Here is a 23875-nt window from a genome sequence, read left to right as displayed (position 1 = left end):
TTAAACAAATTCTGCCCAGCCGCCACGTCGAGAGGCGATGAAAAAGCCAAACGAAGCAGCTCAAAGCCAAGGGGGGAGTAAAAAAAAAAAATAAAAAAAGAAAGAAAGAAAGAAAAGAAAAGAAAGAAAACCACTCGGCACGGCGGGGCTGATACCCAGAAAGACCAGCTGCATCCTCCCATCCCAGCCAGCCCCAGCCCTTCCCTCTTGCAGGCAATCAGATACCATGCGGGCTGTGTAATTGGATGGCAAAGGAGAGAGAGAGACATCTTAAAGCTGGGGTCTAATCTCATTAACACCCGGCTGTGGGGATGCTGTGAAATCGTAGGATGCAGGAATGAGCAACACGCTGCGCCCGTGGGGAAGGGAACAAGCGAGCCGGAGCGGGACGGCAACGCCGGGAGGTGGAAATGCCTCCGGTCGGAGAGCAAGAGCTGGAAATGCTGCCGAGTCCCGGGAATGCAGCCAGCCCCCCTGCTTGCTCCTTGTCTGCTTGCTCCCGTTTACCCCACAAGCACAGATTCCCCCTACTATGCTGCCCCGACTTCATCCCTATGATCAGTAATTAATAGCGCCAGTGGTGATTGCTGGGCAGTAACAGCCTGGCTGTGCAATGGAGAGCGCTGCACTGGAGCATCCCTGGGGTAAGACCCCAACGCCAGGTACCTGTGCCCTGCACACACCAGCACAGCACGCGGTGATGTCGCATTCCCACCACGCTTGCCGCACACCAGCACGTACCCAGCAGAAACGCGCAGCCTGGGTAAGCACGGGTCTGCAGAAAGCAGGATCACCAGCCCCCAGGCAAACATCCCAAAAGGGTCCCATGATGGGGTTGACCCCCAACCCATATCCCCAGGCCCCTGTTGCCGAGGCGACCCACAAGCCTGCGTCGCGTAGCGACTGGCCAACAGCAGCCCCTGGGAAAAAGCATCCCAGCCCAGGGGTGGGGGGTGTGAAGCGCCCACCCACCTGTGGGGCTCAGAGCTGGACAAAAGCCCCTTTCAGTGCTGTACCGGGGATGGGAAGGCAGGGGGGACGCAGGGCCAGGACTCCTGGGTTCCTTTCCCAGTTCTGCCATGGGAGGGGTCTGGGGATGGAGGACTTCCCAGCTCTGGGGTGAGAGGCACTTTTTGGGAGCTTTTCCTGTACTGTCCACTTTGAATACTCTGTGCAATGGGGCTGACACTCCGCGCTTCTGCTTTGTAGGATCCCAAAATTACTGTTCCCTAAACACTCAAGTGGATATTCAAGCTCTTCCTGCCTCCCAGAGACACTTCTCTCATCCAGCCTTAGGTCCTGGAAGAAGTCTGAGTGACTTTATTTCTCCCAAGCAGGTCTGCCCCAAACGCCCTCCCGCATTGGAGAGCCAGTGAGGACCAGACAGGGGGAAGGGGGGGGTGAGGAAACCATTTTAAACCATCCCTGCTGTTTCCTGCCTCCCAGTTTGCAGAAAACAAGACAGCGAGATGTCTTCAGTTACCAACAGCTCCCTCGGGAGCAGTAAAAATTAATCCAGCTTTTCCTGTCCTGAAGGGAAATACAGACACAAATGGGGACCAGAGCCTCTGGGGGCAAAGAGGGGTGCAATGACCATAGAGGGGCCGGGGGAGGCAGCCGCTAAGACCCCCCCCAATCCATATGCTTCTTAGCTCTGGCAGGGCGGTGGGGGTCCCAACCACAGACGTCTGCGTCTCGCTGGTTAAGTGAGGATAAGCCTGGGCTGATAATTAATTTAACACAGATGAGAATCTGGCAACTGAATCCCCACCTCCCTAACACCACCCGCTGCTGGCCGTGTTTCTTTGTGCAGGCAGCTGCCCTTTGCTTGTGCCTGGATGCTGACTGGCACCTCCAAACCTGGATGCCCCCAGCCCATCCCCGCAGGCAGAGCACAGCTTCCCCTTGGCAATGCCTACAAGCCTTGCCACACCAGGAACACCCCCACCCCCCCAGCCCCCAAGGTGAGAAGGGGCATCTTACCTGCTCACACCCACATTTGGTCTTTATGGCACTTTAACATGGGGAAAATTACCCACCTACCACAGTGGGTAACGCAAAGCAGTGCCCCGGGCAGCTGCTTGGGCAAGAAGCCAGTGCCCACCGAGTCCAGCACCTACACCAACAGCACCACGGGCCCCTCAGGAGCAGCGGGGAAGGGACATGGCACAGGCACCCTCGCAGGCAGCTGTCACAAGCACGCTGGAACCCGCTGATGGTGTTTTCGTGGCAGTCCCAGCAGGAGAGACAAGGGGGTCCAGCACCCACCCGCTGGAGAATCAACCAGCAAACAGGGGTTAATTGCCTGGCTCTGCACATTACCACGCCCGTGGGGTGCACGTGCAGGGGTACCGAGTTATAATTCGCCCTGAAATCACTGCATAAGGCTTTTTTCTTCCACATCCTGGAAGTCAAATTACCAAAGGCTAATTCTCCTCACGATTCTTTAAAATTACTTTCTACTATCTGAGCTGTGAAAACAGGAGGAAGGAAATGCCTTTATTCTGCTCCCAAAAAGGATCAGCTCCTCCAAGAGCTCTTTTAACTCTTTCAGGGGACCAAAGGTGGCTGAGGGGTGCATGAGGCTCAATGCAGGCGATAAGCTGCTACTGGGCGGGGGGGGGAGGGAACAAATAATTCCCCTGTGTTTTAGCAGCTGTGTAATTAGCACTGCTGCCCAGCATTAGGAAGACTTGATTCTCCATCATTTTTTTCCTGCAGGCTGCAAGTTCTCATTTGCCAGTGCATTAGGGATCACCAGAGAGGTGGGCAGACATGCTCCACACAGGGCTATGGTATGGTGGGGAGGGGGGCCACTTTGCCGAAAGGGGCAGGGGGCTGGAAGCTGCACCTCACTACAGACCCAGACCCCTTTTGCTTTAGTAATGGCGAGAAAGCCAAACCAAGCCCTGCACCCACAGCAACACTGAGGGTGCACCCAAAGGAGCCAGTGGCTCAAGGAGCGAGCCCCAGGAGCGGGGCTCGACCCCATACATTGCCAGGGAAACCTTGGAAGCAGCTCAACACTCAGAAAGCCAGAGCCGGCCGCGGGTCAGGAGCACAACGGGGTGCGTGGAGGGAGGGGGCAGATTATCTCCAGGCAGCCGGCTGGCAATGCCAGCTCCTGGCAGTCCTGGCTTACCAGGGGAATAATGGCACAGAATCGAGCCAGGGGCCGGGGCACCCCCATGCAAGGTTTGCACCATCACCCTGGTGGGAGAGGGCCCAGGCTGGTGGGAAGCGAAAGGGCAGGATTCTCAGCAGCAGGTTGAGGCAGGGCAGCGATGTAACCCTCACCCTGGCACTCCTGTCCCAGACAGGTCCCAGAAAGCTTACGGAAACGCATAAATATAAAAAGGTCTTAAACAAGTGTTTAATTAGTGAGGCTTTGAGGTTTGGCTGTACTCGGGATCCCCTGGGGAGTGTTTCCAGGGCCCCCCAAAAAATCTGAGGTCTGCGGAATCCTAGCGATGAAGGAAGAGGAGAGCAAGCAGACTGCAAGCAGCTTCCTGCACAGCCGTGCCAGCGGAGCCCCCAGCACAACCCCCCTGACACAGCCTTACCACACCCATAAAGATGCAGTCCCCACCGGGGGGGGGACAGCAGCACGAGAGCACAACCCACCAGGCACAGCCCACAGATTTGCCTTGGCCCCACTGCAGCCCCCAGCCCCCTGCCAAGGCCGCGGGTGCCAGCCCCAGCCCCTCGCTGCCTGCCTGCCCAGAGGGAGCTGGCTGCCCGCCCGCCTGGCAGCATCTTTTCCTAGGTAACCTCCCCACCTATTAGTGGCACATTTGTTTCCCCGCGTTTCCTTAGAGCTGTCACCAGCCACACTGACTCTTTGTTCCCCGGGGGCTGTGGCGAGGCCTCCCTTCCCCCTCCCCCTGGCTGGCGAGGGGGGTCTTGCTGCCCACAGACCCCGCAGCTGCCCCCCAGCTACTGGTGTAAACACAGTCCCCCTCCTGATTGGTATTCGGGGGGACACATCCCAACCCGGCCCCCTCCCCCCCAGCCCCACTCTGTCCCCGACAGAAGGAGCTTTGTCAGGGATCGCAAGGGGGTACGGCACCCAGAGTCGAGGGGACAATGGCCAAAACATGGGCATGGTGACAGCAGGGACACTTGGCCCTCACCCGGCAAGGGGAGAAAGATGCTGCCGGAGGGGGGAGCTGGGACAGAAACAGGGGATGCTGGGGAAAGGGAGGTTTGCTCCAGACCATGGCTCCTTGCTCTTGGACCACAGAGCTCTGCGCAGAGACACCAAGAAGCAGCAGCACATACACATCTGTGCAAGGCGCAAAGGAGCACGCGTCCAGGGAGCCAAAGCGCCCGTGCTCCAGCACGGAAAGAGGGAAACACAAGGCTGTGCCCACAGGGCCCTTCCCACGCAGCGGCTGCAGGCTCCCCGGCGCACGCCGACTGCAGAACAAGCACAAAACCTCCCTGGAGGTAGGGAACCTCAGCCAAAGCCCAAACAGGAGAGGCCGTGGGAGGACGGGGCGGGTGTCTGGCACAGGAGAGCCGGCGCGCAGCCAGAGCCGGCCCACCGCCATGGCAGGATTTCCAGGGAGCCAACACTCAGGCAGGCACCGAAAATCCCCCATCAGATCGAAACTAGGGCTCAGGCAGGCGAGTCCCCCCTGGCTGGGAGGGGAGCAGATCCATGGCACCCGCAGCCCCTGGTGAGCACATCCCTGCACCCACACCTCCCACCCAGCACCGGCATGGCCACGGGACCGCTCCTCTATCCAGCCACCACCGAACACGTGCTTTTTGTCCCGACGTTTCTCCATCTCTCCCTTTTCTATCCGGGGGTTTTCCCAGCGCAGCACCAAGAGGAACGGTCACTGGTACAGTCTCGCAAGCAACACCTCCCACGCGCAGCCAGCCCCATCCCAGCAGGGCCTGTTTTGTTATTCCTTTCTCCGACAGCTCCTTTTTCACTTGTCACCCTGTTTTGCTACTACTCAGCTCACAGCTTCCTCCCGCGCGATTGTGGTCCTCTCCTCCTTGAGGGATGTCATTTGCATTTTCTCAAGTTATTTAGCACAGCTCCATTTTCCCCTGCCTGCTTTTCTGAAGGCAATTAGGGCTGGGCTTGCCCAGATGCAGGGATGGTGCGAGGAACCTGCCCCCAGCACCCAGCAGAATGTAACCTTTCCTGCCGGGGCAGCAGACCCAGCTGCGGTGCTCCCTACAACTCAGCCCAAACCTCTCTCATCACCCAGATCTTTAAATACCCTCGGTCCGGAGAGGGGGGCTGGGTCAGCCCCGGGTCTCCCGGACAGAATGGCAGAGGCACGCTGCTCCTGTGTGAGAGAAGAGCCCCACTAGGGGCCTGACAACCCTACAGCTCCCCAGCTCCGGCAGCATTTCACAAGTCCCCAGCTCGGAAAGCCACCCGTCCCGATTGAGATGTTAATGGCGTTACCAGGGAGCTCCTGCCCTTACAGACAGGAGAGCAGCACTGCTGGCCCTTCCCCCTGGGCCTGGCTGCCAGCTCGGACCAGGAACCATCTCCTCCACCGCTTCTGCTAGCACAGGGCTGACAGGAGCCGGTGGGCTGTGTCCCGAATCTTCCTCCTTCAGGAGACAGGACTTTTATCCTCTACTCTCTACTTCTCTCAAGCTCCCACTCTGCTAAGCACAGAGCAACTGGCTGCAGTTTTTGGCAAGGGAAACCTCTGGGCAGCTGCTCTCTGGGGGATACATCCAGGCAGGACCACTTCTCCCCTTGTGGGAGCATCTCCCCCGAGCTCCCCGCAGCTGAGCGCCCACCGCTTCTCTCTCACCTCGCACCAGCTCGGCTTTCCCTTGGAGAAAACCATTTATTTATAGCCATCCTGGCTGCCTTTAGCACATTTTGACAGCCCACGTCTTTGCCTCCCTGACGATGCGCCTGCAGCGTTTCTGTTCTCACCCTGCTGCTACGGCCATCCCAGCCTCCTCTCTCCTCCTCGCATCCCCCACCCAGCACCCCCAAAAGGTCTTAAAAACAGCTTCAGGAGGAGGCTGTAAGGGGAGGTGGGGAGAGAAGGGAGACAGAGCTACAAAACTCCTATCCTTCTCCCATCCCTCCCAAGAGAGCTGAGAAAAACTCAAGCGCTTTGGTCCCCCCTTCCAAGGGAATCCAAAGGGAAAAAACCCACCTCCTGCCAGAACAGGAGAGATGTTTAAGTGAGGTCTGCTGGTCCCGGTGCTGAGCCAAGATGCACATGGCTGCAAAGCACCAGGGACCAGCACTGGGCAGTGCGACAGCAGAGGTCACCTCTTTGCCTGGGTAATTTTCCTCGATGGAAGGAAAGATCCATTTTTTATCAGCTCTCCACCTTGCAGGAGACTCGCTCTTCCCCAGTGAACTGTGGGGGGACCCCAGCTCCCCCCCCCCCCCCAGGCCCATGACGCTTTGTTCTTCTGTCCATTGCTGACAGTTTAATTAAACCCAGTTTGAGATGGGGTCGCCGGGGTCAGGCACTTTCCAGTGAAACCACAGATCAGCACCATTTCCAGCCACTGGGACTGCTTAATGAGTTATCCGCTTGTTGTGGCAGATATAAATAAGGGAGACCATGCGGAGAACACTCCTGCCTCCCAGCCCCACTGCTGAGGTGCTGGCACAGCCCCCCCACACCCCACCATGTCAGACCAACATGGGCTCCAAGCAGGCGTCAGCTCAGTATTCCCAAATACTGAGGGGAATGCATTCCTCTCCAGGCATCTCACCTCCCCCATGCCCTCATTTGAGGTTTGCTTTCTTCTGGCCCTTTCCTGCCATTCCCTGGTTTATTTAAGCCCCGACGGATCAGGTTTAACTCCAATCCTTTCCATTATCCCGATGCACAAATGCTCTTTATAGCCCAGCTTCCAGTAACTAATTGCAGCTCAAGCCGAGCTAGAAGACCACAGAGCACCACCAACGTGGATTAGGCTTTGACACTCAGACCCAGGAGGCAGACAAACAGCTCTCCATCCCGAGGTCCTTCTCCCTGTGCTTGTGTGATATTTCCATGAGGCTCACAGTACATTGGAAAACTCCTCCATGGGCATCACATACCCCACGTGTGACAGACTTGCCTTAACCTGCTGCTGTGCTACTTACATGCTGCTGCTGCTGCATCAAGACTACGACTAGAAAAGGCTGGACCACTTGGGCCAGCACCAGAATACCCATCTAAGCAAACCCCACTGGTTCCTGCACCAGGCCCTGGCTTTTTTCTTCAGCTGACACCCACCTGCCAGACCCTGCAGCCCCGTTTTCCTGCTAAACACATCACAGCCCAGCCTTCTCAGCCAGTTTCTGCTTATTCAAGACTTCCTGGTACCACAGCGCTAGGACATGAGGTCCTAGCAGGTACCTTGGGAGCTTGAGGAGCACATCCATCGTGGGTGGCCACAGCAGGCAGGGTGAGGGGAAGCCTGTGCAGGTCCTGTTTCCTGGAAATGGTCTGGAGACCGGGATTTGTAAGAGCATAGTGCTGTTAAGAGGCCCCTCTTTCCATCCCAACCCAACCAGCACAGGTCCCAGCCCACCTCCAGGGCAGGAAGGGGACACCAATCCATGGGGCCACCCCAGATCCATTTCAGCAGTTAAATAAGCACAAAGCCTGGTGGAGAGGCTCCAATTTCAGTTCCAGGCGAGCTGATTGCAATTCAGCTTAAGTCTGCTCCCCACTGACTCATACCCCCAGTACCTGAGCCAGGTCTGCAGCAATTTAAGCATGTCCTTATGACCTCTCATGCTGGCCTGACTAGGACCAGCCCGGATCCCACCTCCTGCTAAACTAGCACGACACTGTGACTAGCCAAGCTCTGTCCTGGGCACCCACTGCTCTGCTGTCTCCCCCAAACCATCCTTGGGCATCTCAGCAACAGGCAGCCTCGAGGAGAGGGAGCAGCAGGTCCTTTGGCTTGCAGGGCTTTTCCTCCCGAGGCTCTTCCAGGGCAGCGACTCCTGATGTGCACCGAGGGCAGACCCCAGCACCACATCCCTGCTCTCACTAACACAGGCAGCACACAGGGAAACGTGCTGCATAGAAGGGTGGTGGGCAGCTCAGCTCAGCACATCCCCAGCACCGCAGCACATCATGGGGACCCTGGGCTCCGAACATCCATCAAAGCTCCCAAAGCATGTGGCCTTCAACAGCCGAGGGACTGCAAAAACACAAGTCTACTCACACAGCCCCAGATTGCACAAGAAAAGCTACTGGTGCTGGTGCCCAGGCAGAGTTTGTCGTGGCAGAGATGGTCAGGAAACAGCTTTTAGGCAGAGCAAGAAGGAGCAGGTTCAAAACAACTGGGAAGCTATGGCAAAGCAACAGGCAGAGGCTGAAACACACCTGCACACGGGGTGTCTGCACGGGGCACCTTGCATACCCCTCCTCATCCACAGAGGTACATGCTGGACAAGGGCACACATGGCACACAAGAGCACACGCAGCCCCATGTGTGCCGTGGCACATCCCTGGCTCCACGTGAGCCCGGGAGCTGTGGCAGGGCACGCTGCACAACCCACCTGGGAGCCTGTCCTTCCCCAGCAACCAGTGCAGCGTGGGGGGTTGCTTTTTGAGAGAGCCCGGTATTAAAATCTGGAGGAGATTAAAAGGGAAGCATTAATGTTTGGGAAATAATTCTCTCAACCATGTTTTTGTTATGCAACGGGTGGCTGGAGGAGGATGGGCCCTTGCTGGCGCCACGATACGGCACAGCTGAGCGCAACAAATGCCATTTGATAATTAATTGAACGCCTGTGCTATCAGCTGCCATTACCTAGGCCCATCTTTGGCACCAGTCCACCGTTTCACACGTCCCACGCTGGCAACCCACACGGCGTTTTAACCCTTCGCTACACCGCCTCCGGCTGGACTCCGGGACTGACTCCCTGGCACCGTTGGAAGAAACCGGCATCGCCGCCGAGCAAAACGGTTCAGCCAGCCACAGCCTGCCTGTCCTGGCAATGCCCCAGCCCGTTCAGTTGTTTCACATGCTCACACCCTGTCCCCGCAGGGACCTGGCATCCTCATTTCACAGCTGAGGTACAGAGATACAAGATGCAGTCAGCAGAGGGTTCACGTCCCGGCCACAACTGCTCCAACACAGCACAAGTCAGCCTTAAGTCAGGGCTTAAGCATCTTCTCCAAGTGATGGAGAGCACCCAGCCCCAATTTGGCATGCACCCTCTCCTCACAGCCCCCTTCCCAACGCATGTAGTGCCTTACATGGCCGAGAGCTGGTAAACGCTTTGTTAAGAGGATTTCCTGCAGTTTGAACAATGCTGGCACTGCCAACAGCACCACTGATGGAGCAAAGCAGCCCAGGCAAGGGAAAGCCAATATGGAAAAGGGAATATTTATCAAAACCCAGCAGCCCTCCCCAGGCTGCCTGCTGCTGCTCGGAGGAGCAGAGGGGTCTGCAGAGCTGGGGCTTGCACAACAAGACACAGTCCCTGGAGTGTTTCTGTGGGTCCAGAGGGACAGACAGGGATGGGAGCAGGCAAAGCTCTGTGGAGAGGAGGCAGCTGCTCCAGACACCAGCAGAAAAGCAGCCCTCGAGCAGGGCCACAGGGCACTCTGTGCCCTGCAGAAGTCTCTGGGCAGGATGCAGCCCCCTGGAGACATCCTCTTTCACTCCCCGTGATGGCCTGCTCCATAGCCTGTGATCCGCACCCAGAGAGGAGGCTGCAGGGCTCACAGCACTTCTGCAACCAGTGCTGTGCAGGCACAGCCGGGCTCAGCATCACCAGCCCAAATCACCAGTACCTCCTCCAACAACCCCACGCACCACAAGGACATTTAACACCATCTTCAACAGCACTGGTCTTGGATCTTCTGCAAGCCAACTCCCTGCCACGTTGCACACTTGGGTCACTCAGAAGCAGGGTGTGTTTCCCTGTCACACACCAGGCACCCACCAGGACAAGAAACCACCAGCACAACCTCCCAGAAGCTGCACCCCCCTGGAATGTCAGCACCCCTCCAAGCCCCACAGCAGCCCCACAAGTAAGCCTATGCTATAGGCAGACAGGGGAGCCCCAGTGGCACAGAGGGTACTCACAGCCGCGACAGCGCCTGGTTGTTCTGGAAGAGGAGCTCAGGCAGGGTGTGCAGCTGGTTGCGGTTCAGCCGTCTGTGAGGAAAAAGGAAAGAGTCAGGGTTTCAGGGTCTGAGCGATAACCCACATGCAACTCAGCTGGCAGCTCCAGGCACAGCTGTGGAGCTTTGGCACACTCAGAGGGGCTACTGGAGCAGAGCACCCCAGCTAGCAAGAGCATCCCAGCTAGCAAGAGCACCCGTGTCCTGCTCACTGCACTCCCAGGTGGAGGCAACCAACGGGGCACTAACAGACTTCCTCACAATATTGTAATTGCATGCAGACAGGAGCTGGAGCTATAAACTGCTGATTGCTGCTTAGCTGCACTGTTAACCTGCTGCTCACTCAGCTCCTCATATTTGCTTGAGCAGCTCAGGATTTTTAAACTGCTGAGCTATTTTACTGAGTACTGGACTGGAACTTACAGCTCCCTCACTGGCACACGGGACGCAGCTGATAACAGCGAGAGTGATTTGTGGTTAACCTGTCCCTCACCTCAAAAGCACCAGAAAGGGCTTTAAGATCTATAGAAACAGAAATAGGTTTGCTTCCCACACCGTAAAATACCGCCAGTGCGCAGCAGAGAAGCCGTTTGAAGTCAGGCAGCACCGATATGTTACGGTTTAAGGCAGCAAGGAAAGGATGCTCTCAGCAAATAAACCCGTCAGCCCGTCACCGACCCGCCTCTGCGCCTGGACACTCACAGCCGCTCCAGCTCCTTCATGTCATCAAATGCCCCACGCTCCACCGTGCTGATCTGGTTTTCCATCAGCTGCCTGCAGAGAGAAGGGGTCAGCTTTCTGGAAAGGTGGTCCCCAGCATCCCCACCCAACCTCCAAATGCTTCTCTAGACCCAGGGCCACCCTACCCTCCTGCCCCCATCCCCTCCACACAACCTGGCATCTTTCTCCCCGTTCCCTCCCAGCTGGAAGCCCACATTGCTCAGTGCAACAGGGATGCCCTCCAGCCCTGCTGGCAGATGCCCAGCAATGGGCTGAGCATCATCTCCACCAGCCTCAGAAGGGGTCACAAGCCAAACATGGTGCCCACCAAGGCCAGGGCAGGTGCCCCCTTGCCAGGAACTCACAGGACACGGAGCTGCTTCAGCCCAGAGAAGTCATTCTTGTTGATCCGTGTGATGTTATTGCCATTGAGCTCCCTGCAGAGAGAAGAGGCAGAGATCAGCAAGACAGCGATGAAGAGGTGGCCAGACACTGGGGCTTCTCAGTAGCTCCCAAAAAAGGGCAGACAGGGCCCAAAGGACAGCAGCAGCTGCTACAATTCTGTGTTCTCTGCTGAGAACAGCAGGGCTGGCTGTTGGCTCTGCAGAGGACCCCTCATCCTCAATGGCACACAGAAGTCTGGCTGGCCAAGAATATGTAAGCTTACATCTTTCCTAAAGGTATTTCAGCTCCCCCCATCTCCCTGTCCCCACACTGTCTGTCCCCCTTGGGACAGAAGCCCCAGAGCCATGAACAATGCAGTAAGCAGCCCAGCGATGCCAGCAGCAATGTACATCACTGCACTCTGGAAATGCATCAAACACCTGGCAGGGTCATCCCAAACACACAGACCCACTTAGAGAGGGCAGCAGTAATAAGAAAGTGAACAGCCACCCCCCCCCCCCCCCCCCCCAGAAAAGCTGGATCCTTCCAAACATCCAGCTGCAGGTCACCCACATGCATCACAACCAGTTCAGGGATCAACACCTCCAACCCTTCCCTGCCCTGTGCCACCTCTGCAAGATCTACTCAGAGAATAACCCACACTTCATCTGCCAGACACACAGGTAAGGGACAGGCTGCTTTCCCTGGCATTGCTCCCTTGTGCGAAAGCCCTGGGTGAGTGCAGGGACAGGCATCCCAGCCAGAGGGGAGACACCATCCAGGCTTGCTCACCCTGTTGGTGGATAAAAGGGGGAGGGGTGGCCTGTGGAGTGCCTGCACCCACCCCGTGCCTCTATCCTGCTCAGGCTCTCTTCAGGACATGGACAAAGTGTGCCCCACTGCCAGACCCACGTGTGACAGGGGCTGAGCTCCCAGCCTGCTGGCTACACTTCCCCAGCTCTCCCCCGCCACACTCTCCAGGGTACCCCTGCTAGGATTATCCTGCTTTAAAATATATTGAGCCAGGAGCTGCAGAGATTTGCACCTCAGCGTCTCAGCTTTGCAATGTGTTTCTGCATTATGGGCTGTGAGCGCTGCAGGGAGAGGCAGGGACCATCCGCCCCGAGACCCACAGCCTGCAGAGCTGGGGGTCCCTGTGACCCACCCCAGCAGCAGCGCAGAGCCTGGCAGTGCTCGCCCCTCACCAGGAGGCTGATGTGCCCACAGCATGCCCTGCCGATGGAGGATGCCTATGGGATCACACGGCCCATCCCACACTGGGGACCTGCTGCCTGCACTGAACGCAGAGACAGAAATAAAGTGGAAACAAACTACGGGAAAGGGGAGGCAGCCAAAAGGATGAGCTGCTGGAGCCAGGGCAGGGAGAGACAGGAGCAGGCTGCGGTGCCTGGATGGGACCCCAGCTCCCCAGGGCTCTATAACCCCCCCGGCCCTGACAGTAGGGATGCCCCACATCACACGAGGGGCTGAACACGAAGCCCATCGTTTCCATCCAGAGCCAAATCCTCCTCCCTCCGCCGGGTCCTGCAGCCGTGCGAGGGGCCGAGGTCAGCGACGGGCGGGCCGCGGAGCCGCCGCGCAGCGTGTAGGGCCGCCGGGTACAGCCAGCGCAGCCGCACACCCCGGGGTGCTGCCATTGTCCCGCTGAAACGGCTGATAATGGCTAATGAGTTCCAGCTCGCCATTATAGCCCCGTAATTACACCGCTATTCAGCGCCCGAGATTGCCGGGCTCCTGCCATTATCCAGCCGTGTGCGCCTGTGTCGGGAGGGAGGTGGGGGGAGCAGTTACTAAGACACAGATGAATGCAAGCGGGGAATGAATAGAGGTTCCCCAGCCCCGGCGATTAAACCGACACCCACAGCCAGGCTCCACGGCTCGCCGGGCTCCTGGTCTGGCCGCTGGCTCCCGGGGAGCGGGCTCCATCCATCCATCCATCCATCCATCCATCCATCCATCCATCCATCCATCCACCCCGTCAGGCTGCGCCCTGCGGGGCTCAGCGCTGCCCCTCTCCCGGCAGCGAAGCCGGGCACAAAGCGCTGTAAGTCCCGGCACAAGGCGCTGGGATGGGGACAGCTGTCGCCGCAGCAGGGGTGGCTCGGTACGGGCAGACGTGAGCCCACCTCCTGACCGACCGCAGCTCCGGGGTCAGCTAAGGGCAGGGAGGGAGAGACCCCGGCTTGGGGAGTGGGTTTCCCCCAGTGCCTGAAAGGGTCTTTGCCAAAGCAGATGGCCTGGCACTGCCCCAGGGCCGGGCTGGAGGCCAGGCTGGAGGTAAGAGTGCCCATCTGAGCTCCCAGCAAGGGAGCGTCCCCAGCAGCACTCTCCCATGTCGCCTGCTTTTAAACACACATAACGTCGCCCTGGCTGCGACGTGGAAGTGGAAGTTGGGAAATCTCCACTGCAGGCAGGCAGAGCAGGGAGGCCTGATGTAATCACTGCATGCTCTGAAAGCCAACGTTTATACATCAGCCTGCGAAGTCCAGGGCAGTCTTGGACACTGCTGAGGTCCTCCAAGACAGAGCACAAGCAAAGCAGCAGAGAGACATGCAAATACACCATCCATGTGACCCCATTCAGTCCTTTCAGATGCCAAAGCCTGGCTCTGCCCCCTTTCCCACACACCTTATGGGACATACCAGCCCAAACCCAAAGCCTTTTCAGCGCAAGGCAGGATGCGCTCCTCTGGGGCAGTGCCCAGGGACACACCACCCTTGTTAGGGGGCAACCGTGCTGCCCACTCAGCCCAACCCAGCCACTGCTCCCTGCACGCTCACTGAGCGTCCTTGGGGTGCTCTGCCACTGAGGCTGGTGGCTGTCCCCAAAGAGGGCAGTGTCCCTGGGCCCCTTCACAGCCCTGCTCCCTTGGGGACAGGCCCTCTGTGCTCCCTGACAACCGCTCTCAGCATCCCCCCTTGCCTTTGTTCGGGTAAATGATGGCCTTTGCAACCAAGATGGGAACGAACAGCAGGTAAAGCTTATTTGTAAGGATGCCAAGGCAACACTGCTATTTAACTTCATGCCATTTTTTTCCCCTCTAAATCCCCTTCAGTTCCTCATGGAGATAAATTACAGTCTGCTGTGCCCAGAAAGCCGGATCCCCGCTGCTCAGCTGCTCACCCGCTGCCTCCGTGCCCTTTCCTAGCGAAGCGAAACACCCCGCTCTGCCCCGCACAGCAGAGCTTTGATAAGGACTGATGTGTCTGGGGAGCAGCCTGGCAGATTGGTTGCATTTCTGAACTGTGATTTGAAAGCACAGATGCAGGGCATGCCCTTTCGCCATTAATCCATAAGGTTTAATACCAGAAAGTGCCCTCAAATTCATACAGGCTGCCCTCCCCTGTCCCACCCGGCACCCCAAATCTCACACTGCTGCTGGAGAGGCGGCAAATTTTTATTTGCAGCCTTCAAGTTTCAGCAACCCCCTCCCTGGGAATAGGAAAACCATTAAAACAAGCGGTCCCTTTGCTACATTGCTTGTGGATCATCCCACTCCCAGATGGGATGTCTGCGCTTCAGCAGGGTTCGTTAGACTGGATTTGCATAGTCTGGGTTTATATTTGGTTTCAGTCTTTGGATGGCTTATTCCAGTCCCACAGGGTCTGACGCGTCTTTTCCCTTCTCAGGGTTTGGAGCTGCACTCACTGGGTAACAGCCTCTGAGAGCACCAATGCTGAGAGGTAACTTATTAAATACAGCCAACCTGCGTGGTAGGTCCCTGGGCACTGATTTATCGGGAGTTGGAAGGGGAAGGAGCAGAGAGCACAGCCCACTGCCCGTACTCCAGTGCAAAGCACCAGCTCCGGTCCTTGTGCTCACTCAGCTCCACTCTCCTATTGAGGCAGAAATCCCAGCCACTGTGGTGCCCAGACTCCCGCTTTTAGGAAGTCAAGAGGGCAAGTCTGCCACACAGAACCCTGCATTTGGCAGAGAAACGTGTCCCGGGCTGTTGGAGGAGGGGTCAGTGCCAGCCATGCCTGCAGTCAGCCGTGCTCTTGCCAGCCTGCTCCAGGGGGTACTGCTGCCCTGGTGCCCAGCGAGCTGGCAGCTGCCTCACTGACGTGATGCATCCCTCTCTCCATGCACCCATGGCCTTGCCATTTCTACCCTTGTTTCAGAGCACCGGCCCTCAGGGGTACGGCTCCCCTCCCAGCAGCTCCACAGCCCTCACCCCAGAGCCCTGATCCCAGCTGGAGCCCCCAGTGCCAGATAATAATCAATGAAGTGGAGAAATGAAGGCTGCAAGGTCACACACCCCACAGCAGTGTCACCGAAGCCCTCCATCAATCCTGACAGACTGTACACAGCTCCTCAGGGCTGGGGACTGACACTCCCCCGTGCCCTATCCCAGCATGTCACTGCTCCTGCCTCGAGGATCATTTACAAACTCTGACCTGAAGCCCTCTCGCTGCAGATGAATCCTATCCCTGCCTGCCCTGGCCACCACAGTACAGAGATCAGGCTGCTCCCTTGCCCAGGCAGGTCCCCTCTTGCAGCCACATTCCCCCAACAAACCCCCAGCCTCAGGGGCACAGCCCTCCCTCAGGGTCCCTCTGCCTTGCAGGGGCAGGACCTGCCTGGCTTGTGCTCCCATCCCACATCTGCGGTGTTGGTATCTCCTCCCACCAAACACCTTCCTCGTGTCCCCAGGCAACAGAGTCCTTTCTGTCAGCCCCATTCCTCCTGCTTGCCAAGCCTGCTTTGAAATCCCAGCCTGTCCCCCAGCCCGCTGGCATCCCCAAATGTCGGGAGCAGTTCGTGTCCCATCACACTGACTGCTAATGGAAACAAGGACGAGTTTCGGACCCTGGACTGACCCCCTGCACTCAGCATGGTGGGGACAGAGCAGCTGCAACCTTTCTTCCAATACTTGCATTGCATTTTTCAGTTCTTCTCAAGATTTTACCTGTCTGCTTGAATGTCACAGAGTCCCAGCACGGGGAGCTGGGAGCTGCCCAACCAGCAAAAGGCAGGGCAGAGCCCTTCCCAGGACTGGAAGAGGTGGTGTTCCCTCCAGCACCAGCACAGAGGGGTGCTCACCCCATCCACATGCTCCCTGCGGCCCATGGGGGCACAGCCAGGTGCTCACCCCATCCTCTCCAAGGTGGGTACAGGGTGCTCCTGGGGAGCTGGCACAGGGCAACCACACCCTGGGCTGACACAGCAGCACAAGGGGCACAGCACCTTCTCCTTTCCTCCCCATCCCTTCTCCTCCTTTCCTCCCCATCCCTTCTCCTCTTTTCCTCCCCATCCCTTCTCCTCCTTTCTTCCCCATCCCTGCCCTGCCCTACCCAGATCCCAAAAGGAAGACCAAGGGTGCCCCCAGGGTTCATCAAAGTCCCTTTAAGGGTGTGTTACACCCCAGAACAAACACCTTGCCACAGTACCCACCCTAGCAGATGCCTGCAGGGTGACGTGTCCAAAAAGAATAGCTCCAAGAGCTAGTGAAAGGGGAACCCATCCCACCGCAAGCACTGCACTGGCCCCCAGAGCACAGGGCGCTCCGTAAGCTTTTATGAGGTACTAAAGCAGGTTAGCATCACAATAAATTTTTAAGTGTTACAAACAGCATCGATCGTGCGGGTAACGGTGAGGATCTGGAAGGCTTTCTACTCCTCCTCACTTCTCTCTGGGGTTTTCGTGCCACAGCCATTAGCCGCTCGCAGTCAGGGAGTGCTTTACACTCACCCAGCACTGTGGCACGTCACCTTCATGTTAAAAAGAAATAAATAACCTCCCTCGACTCTGGTGTGAGAGAGAAAAGGCAGCAGGTCGCTTCTGTTTCGTAAATGGGAAGCCGAGGCTCAGATTTATCTGGACACCCTCAAAATTGGGATTTTTGTGCTGAGCTGACTAGCCTGGCAAGGAGCATTCCCACCCCCTTGGCTTCTTTGCTCCTTCCCCAGGCAGGGGGGGCAGCCCAGCCCTCAGGCTTTGTCCTGCCACTCAGCCGATTGAGGTCCAATCCACCCTGCACCTTCCTCAGCAAACCCCCTTTGCTCACCCCTCCTGGAGCAGCTCATAGCAGGAATGGGCGGACAAGTGCACTGTAACCTGAGTTACGGGAGCCTGCTGAATCCGGATCAGATGGATCTCCTGGAGCATCCCGTATCTGAGCTGGGGCTTCCTCCCACTGGGAAATATCTGGGACCTGGAGCTTGCATCTCTCCCACTCTTGGTGCCCAGGGCTGCTCCTCAGCTGTATCGCTTGAAAAATTAATCTTCCCTTTTTTCTGATCTTCCTCCTCCCAGCCGCCTCTCTCCCCCATAGGACACTTGCCTCTGCTATTTTGAGCAGCAAGTGCATCCAAAATGCATGCCAAGAAAGCAGATCACACAGCTCCAGAGCCTGTCTGTGGCAGGGATGCCCGAGGTGGTCCCTGAGGGGACATTCTGGGACTGCCCTGGCACCAATAGAGCAGGTTTCCTCCATCCCTCCTCATTCCCTTCCTGCTTCCAGCAGCACCCCAACCCTAAGGACTGGGCTGCAAAACATCCCCTCTCACTGCCCACGTCGCTAACTGCAGCCTGGCCCCATGCAGCAGCAAAACCTCTGCTCGCTGCTCCTACCACTGCAGCCATCCCTGGCTGTGCCCTGAGCGGGGCCAGTGGCCAGCTGCCAGAGCTGGCCTGGGAGCTACTCACACTGGAAGCCTGCCGGGGAGCAGGGATCAGAGTCTGGCATCCTTGAGGATGGGGCCGTTTGCTAACACACAACTGGGTTTTATTGCCTTCCAGCAAAGCACGCACAGAAGCATCACTCTGCCTCTCAGGTTTTATAAAAGGTTACTCTGGCAGCACTGAAGATAAAGGGGACGTGCCTGCAGCGCTAAGTACCTCTGGAGCGGGCATGGAACCATGAAGGACTCACATGAGAGACAAAGACAGGCTCCTTGGTTGCCCACATCGCCTCTCCCGTGCGTGCACACACGCACACATCCTGCTCCAGTGCTCGCCTCGCCAGCTCCCCTGAGAGCAAACTAGAGCAAGGATGCAGCAAAAACCCCTCTCAATGTGGGGTCATGGGCTCATTCCCCTTTCCACAGATGGGACAGCCTTTCCCTGCCCACACTGCCCTGATGGCACCCTAAGTCCCCTCCATCCCCCCAGGCTGTGGGCTCCGGGCCCCCCTGGAGAACTCACAAGCATCCTTCACATTTTACAGCTGCCTCACTCTTCCGCCAGCCAGAGATTCGGTAGGAAACAATGAAGTAGGAGAGCATGAAACTCAAAGCAAATGCGTGTCCCATAATGAGCCAGCTAGACAGTGCCTGTGTGTGCGAGCACGCGGGGTGCTATCCTGCACCGTGCCTAGCACACAGCAGCAGCAGGGACGGCGTTTGGAGGGGCACATGAGAGACCCACAATGAAAGGCAGGAACGATTCCCCCTCCTGGCTTCCACCTCAGCGGTGAGGAATTGCCAGCAGCACAATGCATCGCCCCGGCGGAGCAAAGGGGCAGCACATTTAAGGCAAAAATATCTGTTTTAAAGGATGCAATAAAACAGAGCCAGGGAAGGGTTTATAGGGAAGCAATTGCCGTGCGGGGTGAGAAGTGGTCACCGGAGGCCAATCCACCTGGCTTTATTGCCTGTTACCGGTGACTTTTCCCAACCAGGGGACAATAGATCCTCCGCTATCAGCCTCGGCTCCAGTCAATACAAACATGACATAGTTTTTTAAACTAATATTTTTCCAGCATGCAATTCCATGGAGAGCAAGAACGCAGCGTTACCATGGCGATATATAGACAGCATCTGCCTTGGACGTAGCTGAAGGGAGAAATTGGAATAGAATTGCAAATTTCCTCTGTCCGGGAAGGCTCCCGAGGAAGCCACCACGGTGGGCTGAGCAGGCTGCCTCCCCCCTTCAGCCCGCATTCTCCCAGAGCCCACCACTGGCTCTCCGGTGAGCTGAGGGCAATGGGACTGACCGAGCTCTGCCCCAGCTGGCTATCAGTCCTGCACCCTGCCCCAGAGTTCTGCAGAGCCTGCTCGCTCCCTCGCCACCCCTGCACCGGGTCTGCTCAGCTACAACACCAAAAACTTGCCCAGGTGCCCCAGGGAAGGGGAAAGCTGACTCCCCCTCGGGGTGCTCCTTAAGAATTAATGTTCCTCCCCCAAGGAGATGCAGCCCAACAACGAGTGCAAGACACACAAGTGCTGCTGTGTGCGCTGCTGCAAGACATTTTGATTAACTGGCTAGAGGGAGACATGAGCGCATGAATTAAACACGCTCTGAACAAGAGCTCGCTGCTGTCATTTCAGCGGGGGACGGTGGGGCAGCGCACGAGCGCGCTTCAGGTGCAGCCACACCAGCACCCTGCTCCTGTACCCAAAGGCTGGGGCTCAAGGCCCCTTCATTCTGCCAACACGGCCAGGGAAAGATGGCAGAGCTGGCTGTGCTCAGGATGGGGCCTGTTTCAGCACAGGCAGACCCCAAGTTGAGGGAACAAGGCAAACGGGAGTCCTGTGCAATGCTGAGGTCAGGGACCCTGGGAGGAAGAAGAGGGAGCCATGGGGCATGCAGTGATGGGACCCCTCAAGCCCAGCTCTGCTGCCTGCAACATGGGGAGAATCGGGTGCCTAGAGGGGCACAGCATGGCTGACTGTGAGGTGGGGGATGTTCAGCCCACCAGAGAGGAGGTGAAAGGGGTGAGCAGGGCAACTCTCAGGTGTCAGCTGAAAACTTCAAAAGCCGGAGCCAAGCGCGATGCCATGGGGCTCCGTTCATCCCCATGAGCACAGTGCCGGGCTGGAAGCAGCCGTTGGACACTGGCGAATTTGCACTGATCTGCTGGCACTGGGAGAGCGACCCGGCTCCCTGACAGGGCAGCCTGCTCCTCAGAGGTGCTTCCAGAGAAAGAAAGCAAGTGGGGAAGGGAGCTGTGCTCTTCTCCCACGGCTCTCCCCCAGCGGCTGAGACCCGAGGGACTCCTGGGAGCACACAGCACCGTACTGCTGGAGGATTGTCGCTCCATCCTGCCTGCGATGCCTCCAGGACCTGCTCTGTGCTTGCCACAGGCATAGACAGGAGCACTGGCAGCTGTGCAAAGCACCCAGAGATTTCCCTGCTGCTTCCCCCCTTGCTGCAGCATTAGCCCCCCTGCTCCATGCCTGCTCCAGGCCGGGGTGGGGGGAGGTGGAGGGTGGGCACCTACATTGAGTTGCAGACTAGAAGGCGCTGAGGAAGCAACGTGCTGTGCCCTGGTGCAAGGAAAGGGGGGTCCCCATCCCCTCATACAGCCCATGCTCCTTCCTCTCTCCCGCCTTTCCCCTGCAACAACAGCACAGCACCAGGGAGACAACAGCGAGGGAACCTTCCAGCAGAAGACAAGACAGTTTCTCCCCAGCTCGCGATTCTCCAAAGTTGTAGTGACTCTGAGAAGCAAATCATTCCCTCGTCAAAGGAAAAGGGTGTGTTTCAAAAGCAACGGAGCTCAGACCTCACCACAGGACATGGCTGAGTCCCCATGATGGCTTTCACAGTGCCAGCATGCGTGGCTGCAGTGGCTGTCCAGGAGTCCAACCCACGCCACGATGGGCTTAGCCAGCTGCCAGGCTGGAGAAAGCCTGGAGCCTCCAAACACCACCCCAGGCTGCCCTGCAAGGTTGTGAGCAGGTAACAGGCGTGCCAACACGGCAGCAGGGACCTGACGGCTCACCCGGACTGTGGGACATACTGTGAGGCTGGCATCACTAAATGCTGCACTTCCTGGAGCTTGGGGAAAACCAGTCAGTGGAGGGCCACAGCTTGGGACTGCTGGCTTCCCAAGGAAACCCAGCCCTTGGAGACAGAGAGTCCTGAGCACAGCCCCTGTGGCAGAAACACTGAGAAGTTGGAGACTGGGATGTTGTAGCCTCTTTACAGGGAACTGGAACTCGCTTATGAGCTGTTACAGCAGGAATTCACTGCTCCCAGATAGAGCTGCTCCTCACAGACACCCTCAAGCACCTGCAAGGGTGTGCAACACAGCGGGAAGTAGTTATCCAGCAGACAACACCCACGAGAGAGCAGCACCACAAGCTCAACCCAGGCAGCAGCTCTGGCACCGGCAGCTGCTGCAGGGACATAGAGAATGGAGCGTCGCCGAGCAGCAGTGGGCATGGGGGACTGGGTCAGTGGAGGCAGAACAGGGAACAGCAGTCATGACCGACTGCTGGAGGCGGGGAGATGCCCTCTGGGGCAGGAGCGAGACACCCACCCAAGGGCATCCTCTGCCTGCCCACTCCAGCAGCATCTCAGCAGAGCTGAGTCCAGCAGGCAGAGGTGGGGGCTCACTGACCACATTCCCCCCAGCACCCTGCACCAGATGCTGTGGAGCCCACCCAGCAACCCGAGGGGCAGAAAGGGCGCATGCAGGCTTCCTGCAAACCTTCCCCCCACCCTGGGCACAGAAGAAAGGGATCCTGCCTGGGAACTGGCTCCATGGGACTGCAGCTCGCAGCAGCCAGCTTGTCGTGCCGGGTGATAATCATTTGTATGAGGATAATTATGGCGGGAGAAGAGAAAACTCCACCAAAGCGGTGTCCCGCAGAGCTCCCAGCGCTGCATGCTGGGTGCAGCCCTGGCAGCTGCCAGGCTGCCTGCAGTCCCTGCCTGCCGAGTCCCTCCCCAGCTGCAGGCAAAGGGCACATTCACACTCCAGTAACCGGAGGCAGCGCAGCAAAGGGGCAGAAGGAGCACGGGGTGTGTGGCTGTCCTCAGACACATCCTGCAGCTCTCCAGCCCAAGAATGCAGCAGCCCAATGTTTCCCTGCACTGCAAAGGGGATGTTGGGGCACTCCGGACCATGACTGGGGCTGGGGAGGGGGGGCGGCTACCGTGACACCAGGCTCCACTGCAGCCTCTGGAACAGGACACTCACCGCCCCTGAGTGGAGGGAAGAGGCTGGGGACAGCCCCACTCTCCTGCTGGGACTGGGGACACCTGCACTGTGGGAACCTGCCCCCAGCAGCAGGTTGGACACACGCAGCTCTTACCCATCTGCCCAGAGCGGGAACTTGCTGCAGCACAGGGGTGAGCCTTGCCCAGCCACAGCAGCAGAGGGGGACCCCACTCATAGAACCTCAGTGGGCACCGCAGGACCCCTGCAGCCACCTGGACTGTCACTATGCTCCGAGGGAGAAAAGCTTTCCTTATGGGGAGAGAGACCCAAGGACCCTTCCCTGTCCCCCTGGGAATGTGGTAGAGGCTTTCATGGGCAGGGAGATGTGGGCACAAGGGACTGGTGGGGCTGGCTGAGCCATACACACAGGGGCATCCCAAGGGGAGAACAGGGTCCCCAAGAGACATCCCCAGGGAAAAAGGGGTCCCCAGCACTGGTAGGAGCTTGAGGTGGCAGGGACCTGCAGGCAACCCCTGTCTGTGTGGCAGGAACAAGTTACAGCAGGCGTGGGTGCCATGGAGCTAACAGCCTGTTCCAGGCTGCCCTGGAGCACCCCACCCTTCCCGCACAACTCTGATCCCAGCCCTACTCTGTGTGCTTGCACACACACTGGCACACACTGGCTCCTGTACATACCAGACCCCTTGCACATCCCTGCCACAGACAGAGGGTTGCCATGCATTCTGCCCCAGTAGGCTCTTGGACATACACCAATGCCCACCCCGAGGGGCTACAGCACCCCCCTTACAGAGAAGATGATGCACACGCACCCACCCAACAGGCTCCTGCACAGTCATCCCCTGGACAGGCACTTTTACACACTGTCCCCCGAACTGAGCGGGACGCTGCACATGCACCCACCCTGCCAGGTCCTTACACACTCACCTTTTGGACAGGCTTCTGCACAAGTACTGCCCTGAACAGACATACACACCGCCTTGGATGGGCGCTTGCACACCCGCCCCGGACGGGCTGCTGCACACAGACCCCCGGGCAGACTCCTGCACATGCCGCCCCTGAGGGGCTCCTGTACACTCCCGACAGGCTCTCGGACATGTGTGCCGCCCGCCGGGCTCCTGCACACGCACCCCCCCCCCCCCCCTCCCCGGACAAGCCCTCGCCCCAGCTCCCTAACCCGCACACACACCCGCAGCCCGGCACGGGCCACCGCACACCCGCCCGCGACGGCCGCTCCCACCGCGCCGGGCCGGACAAAGCCCGGCGGTACTCACAGGCGCTCGGTGCCGCGGGGGATGCTCTTGGGCACGGCGCGCAGGGCCGTGCCGTGGCAGTCCACCGTGGTGCCGCTGCAGGCGCAGAGCGGCGGGCAGGCGGCAGCGGGGCCCCGGCACAGCGCGGCGCACGCCAGTAGCCAGGCGGCGGCCCGCAGCCCCGTCGGGACCCCCGCCGCCCCGCCGGGAGTCGGGGCCGCCATAGCAGCGGGCAGCGGGGTTAAGCGGCGGGGCCGCTGCGCATCACCGGGGAGCGGGCTTAGGTTGGGCTCGGCACGGCTCGGTAGCGGCTCGGCTCCGGGGCGAGAGCCCCGTCGGCGCACACCCGCCCACCCTCACTGCCGCCCCATCCCGGGGACCAGGCACAGCCTCCGCGCTGGCTCCTCCCTCCCGCCCTGCCCGCCCCGACGGGCCCCCCCGCCGCCGCCGCCGCCCCTCCCCGCGCCCCCGGCACCGCGGCTGCGGGGGTGGGAGCGGTTCAGGCCGGGCAAGGCACCGGCACCCCGGTAGCCGGAGCCGTCGGGGCTCCGCATCGACCC

At 58.7% G+C, this 23875-nt stretch overlaps 1 protein-coding gene across 1 annotated transcript in view; it reads right to left on the bottom strand.

The window, feature by feature from the left end:
- Nucleotides 1-23539, bottom strand: part of SLIT1 (slit guidance ligand 1) — a gene marked incomplete at its 5' end in the record, with an annotated part of 59320 nt that extends 35781 nt beyond the window's left edge. The window contains 4 exons of the mRNA XM_084265128.1: nucleotides 10051-10122; nucleotides 10791-10862; nucleotides 11174-11245; nucleotides 23337-23539. Of these exons, the coding sequence (XP_084121254.1) occupies nucleotides 10051-10122; nucleotides 10791-10862; nucleotides 11174-11245; nucleotides 23337-23539 (419 nt within the window). The remainder of the gene's footprint in view (nucleotides 1-10050; nucleotides 10123-10790; nucleotides 10863-11173; nucleotides 11246-23336) is intronic.
- Between the last annotated feature and the right edge of the window lie 336 nt (nucleotides 23540-23875).

Source organism: Gallinula chloropus (genome assembly GCF_964237585.1).
Source record: "Gallinula chloropus genome assembly, chromosome: 5".
In the NCBI taxonomy this organism is placed as follows: Eukaryota; Metazoa; Chordata; class Aves; order Gruiformes; family Rallidae; genus Gallinula; species Gallinula chloropus.
This window is presented reverse-complemented; position numbering and strand designations above follow the sequence as displayed.